Here is a 12,500-nt window from a genome sequence, read left to right on the forward strand (position 1 = left end):
AGGGCAACTACACGACTTAAAAAGGCGAGATTCCACCTAGGCAAAACATACAACATGTAGCATGCCACTTGACTGATTTTCAACATGTTAAAAGGGGCTTTCAACCGGGAGGTGTTGCCTACGACGAGGCAACACCGTTGTTGCTTGTAGCACGTTACATGCTATGTTGACTCTTGAATGCCACAAAGCGTTTTCCAACAATTCAACAAAAACTAAGCTATTAGTCAACACGATGTCTCAGTAGACGGTTGCTGCTGCTGCATATTCAGCGCTCCATATAATAATAATAATAATAATAATAATAATAATAATAATAATAATAATAATAATAATAATAACAGCTGCTAGGACCTATTAATACTGAACAACCTGCAAAACACAGCTGATAAAAAATTACCTGCCACTCGAATTACCTAATTATAAAAGAACAAAAAACTCTTATAAATAACCGCACAAAGCTACGATAAAATTTGGAATAACAGAAATTGTTCAGGATGTAAAACTTTGGGCTGCTCTTTGAGCAAGAGCACGTGCTGGCATAAGGCCAGCTAAATCTCCAACAACAACAAGATGTAAAATAAAAAGTCAAATATCCAACGCCGTTATTTTCTTCATTAAAAAAATCGTGAAGGTTGATTACTCGAGAGAGAGAGAGAGAGAGAGAGAACCCGACGAAAACACTGCCGTTTCTAGCACCGCCTTTTGAGACTTTTTGAGAGAGAGAGAGAGAGAGAGAGAGAGAGAGAGAGAGAGAGAGAGAGAGAGAGATGATAACCAACAAGATCATTTGCGATGATTTGCCACTGCCAGTACGATATCTTGAGAGAGAGAGAGAGAGAGAGAGAGAGAGAGAGAGAGAGAGAGAGAGAGAGACTTTCCTCCAAACGCAAATTCTTGATCTTCAATTTTACAAGTTAAATTTCTCTGCTAATCCCCGCAGTGCATCTAATTTAGCATGGTTATTCCTGTACTCTGTTAAGCACAAGTTTCCTGTATTCTTCTATAAATTCTACGGTTTTGCGACCAATTCATCTTGTTGCTTTCAACGTCGAATCCTTCCCGCGACTGGTGGGAAGCCGTTCAATACTAGGCAAGAAGTTAATCTTGTCGCATGCGTCGGGTTATGTGGCAACATGTTGCCATCTGTCGCATGCCACACAGTCGCATGCTACATATTGCCTTTTGTTGAACTGGTGGACACAAACTCGGCGTATGCGGCAAGTTTCCAAAATGTTGCCTCGGTGGAATCGCGTTTAGTTTCAGTTGCATTTTGAATATTTGTGTATTTTAATATGAAAAGCGTATGGAAGGATAAAGCATTTTCTGATATACTGCTGTACACTGAGGATATTTTGTCTGAAAGAGCCTTCGCCCCTATGTCAGTGTTAGGAATTAACTATTAGGACATGAGAATAGCTAATAGGGAATTACATTAAAAAGAAATAAAGGGAAAAATTAATGGGTCATTTCACTGTTACGATTTACTTTCAGCAAATTACATTTTTTTCAGTATTTGAAACAAAAAATCCTTATTTTCTCATCCGCTATGAGTGCTTTTCGTATAAAAAGTTCTTTTGATTTTGTACTTTTTACCCATCGTATTTGTAACCAATCTAGAATTTTGTAACATAAGTAATTGATCTTACTACTGGTACTACTAAAATAATTTCGCCACGATTTGTTTATTCTTTCAAAAATTCAATATATAAATGAATTATATTCTGACGTATTTCAGTTGAAAGAAATTGGTAAATACTGACCTATTATGCAAGCGTGTTTATCACTGACATCACCGACTCCAATATTTACTTTTAAATTATCAATTCTCGTTTTTGCACCTGTCCGAATAGGAGATAAATCTGACAAGGACGACTAAAAAAATCATTGCGTTCTCTGCATGACTGACAGTTCAGGATTTTTCTGAAAATATGCCTTAACATAACATCCGCTCTTTTTCTCTGGTCTGGCTAGTCTTATCTACCGCCTACTTCCTTCAAATGTTCCCAGTTAAAAGTTACCGATTTGAAATATACAATTACCATGGAGCATAGAATCGCAGATAAACTTACTCGTAGAGGGGGGCCTTTGGTATTTCTTTCGAATAAGGGACGAAATTGGTCGCACAGATGGGTAGCCTCGGCCAAAGGTGATTGACCTGTAATTGACAGAGCTTGGACAAAAATAAATTTCGGTCTATAGGCTATTACATTTTTTAATCGACTTCATTGGTTATTGAAAGTCCTCTTATCCTCTTTACTTTTAACCACTCTTAACGGCCCAATTTCATATAGGAGCACTGACATAATGCTAATCGTACACGATAGCTATATCTGGTTAGACCTGGCTATTTTTAGTGCGAATGCTAGAAGCCAACCTCCACAGGATTGTGCTATATCAAATCTAAAGAGTGTACTACCAATCCGTTTGTGAAAACTAGTGTATTTGTACCGAAGAAAGTGGAGAAAGAGGGATTACCTGACAACACTTGGCATTGTAAGCATATTTGAACAAATGGTACTTTATCAAATAGTTCCTCGTTGGAAGAGATGATTTGGCGCTCGGCTACCAATCCGGTGGTCCGAAGTTCGATTCTCGGCTCGGCCAAGGCGGAACCAGAGGAATTTATGGTAGATCTAGTGTACCTATCCGCGGCGGCCCAGAGTATGGCAGTTGCGGTTTTTCTATGCAGTTTTAACCCCCACCCCCTGAACAAGAATATGAAGTAATATTTATTCGGACGACTCTAATTTACCTTGAAACTCTATCCTACGGTAAAGGGGATTCCCATTTGGGAACGGGGGGCCGGGGTGGGGGGGGACAAAACCCTAACTCTATCCTACGGTAAGGGGGGACCCCCATGGGGAACCGGGGTTTTGGGTGGGAGAAACCACTTGGGTGATTTTGCCGTGTTATTGTGGATTTCCCACATTTATCACTTCTAAAAAACACGAAAAATACAGGCGGAAATAAGAGATAACAAAACTAGCGATAGTGGAGCCGTGCCACATCCATATCGTCTACTACTACTACTACCACAACACTGAATCCTACTACGCATGCGCTAACTGCTACTGCGCATGCGCTAACTGTAAGGGAGCTTTTCCCCCCGGCCTAAATTCAGACTGCTTAGTGAGGAAAGAAATGGGGGTTTACGGGAGGGATACATGTATTTAGCCAAACACGTACAGTATGACCCCTACGTTGCTACCGGACTGAGTGAAGGATTGGGTGGTACAGGGTTCCCAGATTTGGCAGTTTCTCACCAAATTTGGCTTTTTTCCTAATTTGGTGGGTAAAAATTCACTTTGGCTGGTTAGTGGTATTTTGGCTGGTTTTCAAATACTTTCTATTTGAGCTAAACACTGATCCCACGTTTGAGGAATAACTCCCCAGATTGGGAATTTTTGAAGGTTTTCAGGAAAATCTGGGAATTTGAATAGGTTTTCAGTAAAAACTTGGTAACATTTCAGCAAAATATGTAGATGGAATTAAAATAAAAATCACACACACACCAGACGACCACAAAACAGGCCGCCGGATTCTCAGAGAACGAGCCTCATTTCAAAATTTCAATTCATTCTCGTTTTTTTTCCTGTATTCTTATATTAGTTTATATTATCTAACTAAAAGTATGATGCCGCTATACAAGCATATATATGATAAAAAAAATATACATTTATAAAGATAAAATATAACGACATATATTTGCCGGTTATTTGGGTTGGTTTGGATTTCCATTTGGCGGGATTTTGCTGGTTTCATGGTAGACTTTGGCTGGTTGGTAATGGTGTCATCTGGGAACCCTGGCTGGTAACCATACGTTGAGTTACATAAAAGCATTTACCTAATTTGTTTATTAAACATGTATGTGAATTCTAGTGTTTATTCCTTTTCATTTTTCCTTTATAGTGTTTGTATAATAACTGTTTTTGAAATATCCCCACCTAATCATTTCACCATATATAACTTGAAATATTATGTTATAATTGAGGACAGACACCTAAAAATGCCTACGTGTTGATATAGAACTCAGTTTTAGGACGTTTCGATACCTACCTGTTACGTGAAATTGCACATTGCGTTGCATATTACATACACACTCCCTATCATTATACACAAGTCAATCCATCCCCTTTCCAGTATTCACGACTGGCTCTTTACGTTACACCATTTACAATGCATTTCTCACCGATACCAATATCTAGATTAAAGTTTGCCATTATTTTTATAAACCTACATTTAAATATATTCCATTATACACTTTTACAGACATTACAATTTACACCTCCCTTCCAGTTTCCTTACTATTATGCAGTTATGTATGGTTACTTTTACATTCTACACTTCCACACCCATCAAGTTAGGTTTATATGTCATTTTACCTACTGGGGCCGAATCCCATCCCCCGGTTAGGCAACATACCCTTAGGGTTAGTTTGTTATATGTTGGTTTACCTACTAATTTACTTCCTTGAAGGGGGTTACCCGGTTAGGCTAGGTTGGTTAGTTCTTCAAGGGTGGATACCGGGGGGGGGGGGGGGCGGGGGGGGGGGGGGGGTTTGGTTAGGTTACATTCCCATACTTGGTTACCTACTAGGTTAGGTTGGTTAGGTTACATTCCTTACTAGGTAGGTTAGGCCTTTAAGGGGGGGTAGGGGGGCGAAAAGCCCCATGGTCAGGCAATATTCCCTACTAGGTTAGGTTAGGTAGGTTGGTTAGGTTACATTCCTTACTAGGTTAGGTAGGCCGGGGGGGTAAGGGGGGGTTACGGGGGGGCGAAGCCCCCACCCCCCTGGTCAGGCAATATTCCCTACTAGGTTAGGTTAGGTTAGGTTACATTCCTTACTAGGTTACGTTAAGCCTAGTATTTCCCTACTAGGTTAGGTTAGTTGCGTTCCTTACTAGGTTAGGTTAGGCCTTTAAGGGGGGGTAGGGGGTGGGGGGGCGAAGCCCCCATGGTCAGGCAATGTTCCCTACTAGGTTAGTTAGGTTGGTTAGTTACATTCCTTACTAGGTTACATTAGGCCTAGGTATTTTCCCTACTAGGTTAGGTTAGGGGGTTACGTTCCTTACTAGGTTAGGTAGTTAGGCTAGGGGGGGTTACTGGGGGGAGAGTTTCGGTCAGGCAATATTTCCTACTTAGGTTAGGTTAGTTTGTTAGTGGTAGGTAGGTTACATTGTTCCTTACCTATAGGTTAGGTTAGGCCTTTAAGGGGGTACGGGGGGGCGAAGCCCCCCGCCCCCCTGGTCAGGCAATATTCCCTACTAGGTTAGGTTGGTTATTGGTTACATTCCTTACTAGGTTAGGTTAGGCCTTTAAGGGGGGGTAGGGGGGCGAAGCCCCCCTGGTCAGGCAATATTCCTACTAGTAGGTTAGGTTAGGTTAGGATTACATTCCTTACTGAGGTTAGGTTAGGCCTTTAAGGTATTCCCTACTTATGGTTTAGGTAGGTTACGTTTCCTACTAGGTTAGGATTATTGCACCTTTAAGGGGGGTACGGGGGGGCGAAGCTGGTCAGGCAATATTCCCTACTAGGTTAGGTTAGGCCTTTAAGGGGGGGTACGGGGGGCGAAGCCCCCTGGTCAGGCAATATTCCCTACTAGGTTAGGTTAGGTTACATTCCTTACTAGGTTAGGTTAGGCCTTTAAGGGGGGGGGGTACGGGGGCAAATCCCCCACCCCTGGTCAGGCAACATTGCCTACTAGGTTAAGTTCCCTACTAGGTAAGGTTACATCCCCTGCTAGGTTAGGTTATGTTAGGTTGGTTTGGTTCTTTAAGGGGGGTTTACCGCAGGCCCAACCCCACCCCTGGTCAGGCAACATCCCTACAAGTTTAATTAGTTTTGTTATATGCTAACCTATGTTTAATTTGGTCTTTTGTATTTATTAAAACAACTATAGGCCCTATTACACATTTACCACCCAGGACTTAAATCCCACCCCCTCCTGGGCCCGTTATATATGTATTTGTATTATTTCATATTTTGAACCCATCCCACATTTACATTTAGTTCCTTAACTACCCATTTACTTTTATTACCCTTAACATTGCCAACTTATCTTGTTAAGTGCTGTTCATTTACCTCAGCCCCACCCTGCCTCAACCAATAGCATCAAAGCATTATTACTACTCCACCCCTCTCCTACCCTGTTTTCTACGGTGGCCTCCTGCCACCTCCTAACTGTAGAACTCCAACACTGTTGAATCTGCCGCATGATCCACTGCTGCATCTACTTCACGCTCGCCCAGCCCCTCACCAGAACTCTTTGCCAAACTTCATGTAACAATTGTTACACGAGTTACAAAGATTTTTCTGCCTTTTTACTCAGGTATTATGATCGACTAATCGGTTTTTTGCCAGGACCATGGCCTCCTGAGAAAGCAGGGTCTTTTGCCCCCCCCATTCAGTCGACTCCAAGATACGGGAGGAGAATGTATAACTTCGTCGGGTACTGCTGTGCTTATTTCAAGCTGCATTTTTGAGGACCCAAGACCCGGCCTCCACGCATTCTTAAAAGCAAATGCTGCTGCTGTGTACCCTCCACCCCATTTTAAGGTAAGGTCCAAACATTATTCTTAATTATTATGGTTTGGAGGAAAGAGTGTTAGGGCTTTCGCCGAAGTTGCGTCAGGTATGTTACTATTCAGTGGGGTGCTGCTAAGACAACTCGTACCTTCCACCCCCTTACCCCGCCCACCCTCTGTGCGTTACCCCCCCCCCCCCCTTATGAACATATGGCTCCGTGGTGGTTGGGGAAAAATTTTAAACATGGCGGCTGTGTTTACATTGCCTTCACCGTAACGAATACTTGGTACCTTCCTATGAGGACCGTCTTCGGTGACTTAGACTATGGGCAATTGACCTTTTCTATGTTATTTTTTAGTTGCTTTACAAGGGTTGTAAGGAATGTGTTCGTTTGGTTGGAACTAAACTTTATTAAATACTTTGAGTTTGGTGCGGCTATTATGTAACTTTCAAGGTCAATTACTGCTTATTACAGCCGCCCGAATGGATTTATTTTAAATCTTGTACAGTAACTCAAATAACATAGGAATCCATCAATTGCCTAGTCTAAGCACGCGGATTGCTTTCTGTAGAAATACCGAATTTATTTCTGGTGATAGAAATTCATTTTCTCGATATAATGTGTGCGGATCCACACTAAGCTGTAGGTCCCGTTGCTAGGTAACCAATTGGTTTCTAGCCTCGTGAAAATACCTAGTCCTTCGGGCCAGCCCTATGGGAGCTGCTAATCAGCTCAGCGGTCTGGTAAAACTAAGATATACTTAACTTTAACTTTTATAATGTAACAATTTAAAAGTCATTTCCTACCCAACCTCTCAAATATGTTCAAAGGATGCCATTTGTGTATGCTTATATAAATTAATGTTTGACTGCATCAAGCACAGCGCAATTGTAATATATACGACATATACGATAAACAGATTCCTTTACTGACCTTATTTGTAGAATGCTCCTTGCAGCGCCTAGTGCATCCAGTCGCAGAGCTGAAAAAGGTCAAGGAGTTCCCATTTCCTTTTCACCATCACACTCACTTTCGGGAATGCAGATTTTACCACCTGTGATTTTAGGTCAGGAACTTCAAACAATTTTGCTACTCCCTTTATAGCACTTGCTTTCTTTGCTTTACCCGGTATTCGTTCAATCACACATTCCGCAGTCCGAGGGATGAAATCTTGAAGAATACTCTTTCTAGACAGGAAAACAAATCAAAGCGGAGCAGACTTGAAGAGAGCTCAGAGGCACTTGTCACCGAAACACTAGTTAGACTAAAACAACCCTAACGAGAACTGAGAGTAATTCTACTTAAGGTGCTCTTACTTATCATAACGCTATCTAGAGTTTTACCTAGAGTAAATGTAGCTAAAAAAAAAAAAAGTTTACAGTGTATACACACCGCTAAACTCTCCGATTCAGAAACACTGGAATCTTTGATGCCTTCATAGGTGTCCAGTAGATGTAGAAAAGTGTGTCCTATGATATTGTCATATAAAACTAAATTAGTTAAGATGTAGATGACTTAATCCTGATTAAATTATTTGCAGTGGTTATGAAGAAGACCAAAGGCACGTTACACACACATACACACACACACACACACACGCACAAATACAAATAACTTGCCGGACAAACGCAAATGTTTCTGCACAACAAACAAATCCATTCATTATTTTTTGTTTTAAGATAGAAAATCACACCCCGATATGATATTAAAACTGTGACACGCATACGTCTAAGGTGTAGACGGGATAACGTTGAACCTGCGAATTGAAGTAAAAAAAAAAAAAAAAAAAAAAAAAAAAAAAAGACTGTCTACTAATAAATGCCATAAAATATTATTTTTACTACAACGCAGTTCATTTACTTTCCGAATATAAGAGAGAGAGAGAGAGAGAGAGAGAGAGAGAGAGAGAGAGAGAGAGAGAGAGAGAGAGAACTTGGCACCTCTGCGCGTTGGAGAAGAAGAGGCTCAGTTTTAACAGCTTCAGTTGGACAAAAGTTAGAATTCGTAGGGTGAATGGGATCATTTCCTTTGAATGCTTTCCTTCAAAGTTAGTAATGGTTCTGTGACAATGTTTCGTAGCTTGAAAGGCAGGACCAAGGCAGGTCAATGCCAGGTTAGAATACGTATGGACACTCGCGCATCACACAATATACTTGTAATGCGAAAAGGGTGTTAAAATAAAAGGGATTAGTATCAAAAACACAGACTGAAACTTGTAGCAAGTTCTTAAGTTCTTACAGAAGAAGAAGAAGAAGAAGGTTTTTTTTTTGCATAATTAGTTCTCATTACTACATAAATTCATCTATATCTCATTGTATTTTTCTCCTCGCCGTTAATTTTATATTGACACTCGGCTATGAATTGTTAATGAAGTTATCAATATTGACGTCGTGTAAATAGTTTATGCGTCATTAAGTATTCCATGAATGCATAATCGTTTTAATAACCAGTGTTTAAAAATCTGCAGTCTGTTGTAATGAAACGATTCTTGAAAGATTAATATCGGTAACGTGCACAAATTCTCATATTGTGTCTAAAAAGAAAATTCTCTTGGTGTTTATAATTGTTTTTGCAATCCGGTTACATTATTTCTTATAGTGGAATATCAATCATTGGCAACTTAAAAATTCATACAGAATTTTCATTCTCTCATAGATATTTTTTTTTTAGTAATTTACAATTTTATGATTCTAAAGTGATCTTACTCCAAATAGATAAGGTAATTGAATATAAGGTACATTTCGCCGGTTTAATAATCAAATAGATATTTTTGCGTTCTTTCAATGAAAGCTCTTGTGATACGGCAAAATTTTAAGCCGTGGTGCCTGTAATACTGTGTAAATATCAAATATAACTTTGACCTTTACTAAAACTGAAAGAAATTTTCATATGTTTTGTTTTTGTTTTTTTGGAAAGTAATTTTATACTTTTATGACAAAAACAATGAAATATTTGCATAAATAAATATACTTGCACAATATAGTAGCTATATTAAAAAATGTACATAGAAATTGTTTTAACAGTATCTAAGTAAATCTACACTACTGAACCCATCTTCCTCGGCTTCTTCCATTTACCCCATTCACTCAAATTGACCATAAATTATCAGTAAGCATTAGCATCAAGGTAAGCAGAATTCTTCGTATAATGAGGCACCTCATCATTATTTCTAATCTTCTTACGGCCGAGGCTATCAACATTATTCTAATACCCTTTACAATGGGCTTGCCCAACCCCATAGCTAATCTCTATTTCCTTAAGGAAAGCGGACAAAGGCTCGATAGGTCGGTCTTTCATCAGAGACAGAATGAGGACGTCGGCTTATTCTGGACCCCTCGTTCACCTTATTAAAGTTCCCTTTCACGAAGCCTTTTGCTGAATGAATTGATTACGCTTTAACTAAAACTATGTGCTGTATTGTTACCCCATAAAGGCATCTAAAGCTTTATTCTCCTCCATACTTACTTACAGCTCGTTCGGGTTGCCCCAGGTCCCTCAGTGTGAGGCACCTCTAATGTCTACCATTTTAAGTATGTTTTATAGAGTTTCACTAATAGCGTTCTTTACTTTGCTACTACGAGGCCCTCGATACTAAATACATTGGTCGTCACAGCAAACAATTAAAATGAACCTATTAAACAAATAAAAAAAAAATCACCATCGTTTCACCAGCGGGACTAAAATTGAAATCTTTAAATTGAAGGAAATGACTGAAACAATCTATATTCAAAAGTGTAGAAACGAAAATAGGTTCACTAGCTATATATATATATATAATATATATATAAGTATATATATATAAGATATATATATATATATATATATATATAATATATATATATATATATCATATATATATATATATATATATATATATATATATATATATATATATATATAATATATATATTATAATATATATATATATATATATATCTATATCTATATCTATATCTATATCTATATATATATATCTATATCTATATATATATATTATATATATATATATATATATATATATATATATATATATACTATATATTATCTATATGTATATCTATATATATTATATATATATATATATATATATATATATTATATATATATATATATATATACTATAAGTTGAGAGAGAACATATCTTTATAGAAATGAAAACATATCAGAATGATTTAATTTAAAAACAGGGAAACAAGTTGATAAAGAATTCTGCCAGATTCTTTACTGACAATGAAAATGAAGTAATCCAAATTGAGCTATAAAATTCAAAGTGGATAAGTGATATCATTGATTTCATGGAAAATTAAATTATTTTTTGTGTTTTTTTTTTGGTGAGGAAATGTTTCAGTTATCACAAAAAGGACTGTAGATATCTTTTTCATTATTTCAAGTTTGGCAGTATGCTCTCACAAAAAGACTGCACATATCTTTTTCATCGTCTGGAGTTAGGAGGTATACACATTAATGTGCAGTGATTACGAGACGGAACGAACACATTGTTGTTAGCGTATCCTTTCATTTCATTTGGTAATTTAGTTTCTGTTAGCGGGTATTGTCTTAACTAGAGTTAACTAGTGCTCAGGAAGATTTCGGGAAGAGCGATCCAGAACCATCTCAACAGCAAGAGGCGAGCGACATGGCATCAGTTGAGATAAATGACAGCATCCCCCGAGAGAGAGAGAGAGAGAGAGAGAGAGAGAGAGAGAGAGAGAGAGAGAGAGAGAGCTTGTCAGGGAGGGAAGTTAGTGTCCAGGCGAGTCTTGGTTGGCCATTTAGCAAGATATGAGTGTAGGGAACAGTCTGGGGCGCTGCGAGCCCTCTTTCTGACCCCTCTTTCTGACCCCAGCCGGCTCCCCGTCCGGCGCATCAATTTCTCTTTATTGTGTAGGTCAGGTAGGATTCCAAGGGGGGGATTTTATTGGCGCTTACATGATATTTTTGGCTTTAAGAACATATGGTGCAGGATTTCATTTGGCTGATGTTATTGGACGCTGGTCTATGGTCGAGGGGTGAGGACGAATGGGGAACAAGCCAAATGATGAGCAGTTTTTACAAAGGAAACCTTATTTTACAAATACAAGAAGCAAGAGGATACAATTAGATTTTGGGGCAACCATATCAAATCTCCTGTTTCTAGATAAATGATGAATGACCTCTGAAAAACCTGCTATTATGCATTTCGATACTTGCAGGTCCAAAATGATATATCCTGTGAGTATATGGTCTTTAATGGATATTAAAAACTTTCGACCCTTTTACTAGGTTCATCTTCATGATAATCTAAAATGAAAAAAATCCTGCAGCTTCCAAGATTTTAGCTCATTAGGAAAATCATACTTGAAATTAATAAACAATTTTGAAAAAAAAATTATCAACCATAACCACATGTATGTAACAATATTTGCTTGAAAATATTTAATGAAAAACAAAACTCCTGCAGTTTCTGGACTTTGAGTAAAAAAATTTAAATAGAAGTGATTTCCAAAAACATTTAGGCCTCGTTCGGAAAGAGGAACTTTTTATTTATTCGCAAGATATCGTTTAAAATTTTTGTACAATCAAATCCCTCTCTTATAATTTCACGTCCTGTCTTCTCTGACCTCCTTAATGATAACTTTAATATTCATATAGTATTCCTTCTTTGTTTATAGATATCTGTCAGTTTATTTGTCTGTTAATTTATGAACATTTCTGTCTAAATACCCTTCCTTTTTATTTGCAACCATATATATCTTGATAACTAGATGCTTAACGTACCAATGTTTTCCTGCTTATGCTAAACACCTTTTAATTATGGATTAAATGTTTAATCTTTCCAAAACCTCTTTACCAGTCATAAATAATTTTCTATGTATAAGATAAGCAGTATATCAATTTTTATTATGATTTGGCTATGGTAGAGATACAGAACTGAAAGGAGTTTCCCCATTTCAAGAAAACCACGGTTGAAGAAAAGTTTAAAATAGAAAACCA

At 38.1% G+C, this 12,500-nt stretch overlaps 1 protein-coding gene across 1 annotated transcript in view; it reads right to left on the reverse strand.

The window, feature by feature from the left end:
• Positions 1 to 6,215, reverse strand: part of LOC135206807 (basic proline-rich protein-like) — a 48,117-nt gene extending 41,902 nt beyond the window's left edge. Inside the window, exon 1 of the mRNA XM_064238298.1 lies at positions 6,147 to 6,215. Coding sequence (XP_064094368.1) covers positions 6,147 to 6,215 — 69 coding nt within the window. The remainder of the gene's footprint in view (positions 1 to 6,146) is intronic.
• Between the last annotated feature and the right edge of the window lie 6,285 nt (positions 6,216 to 12,500).

The sequence above is a fragment of the Macrobrachium nipponense genome, chromosome 31 (genome assembly GCF_015104395.2).
Source record: "Macrobrachium nipponense isolate FS-2020 chromosome 31, ASM1510439v2, whole genome shotgun sequence".
Classification (NCBI taxonomy): domain Eukaryota; kingdom Metazoa; phylum Arthropoda; class Malacostraca; order Decapoda; family Palaemonidae; genus Macrobrachium; species Macrobrachium nipponense.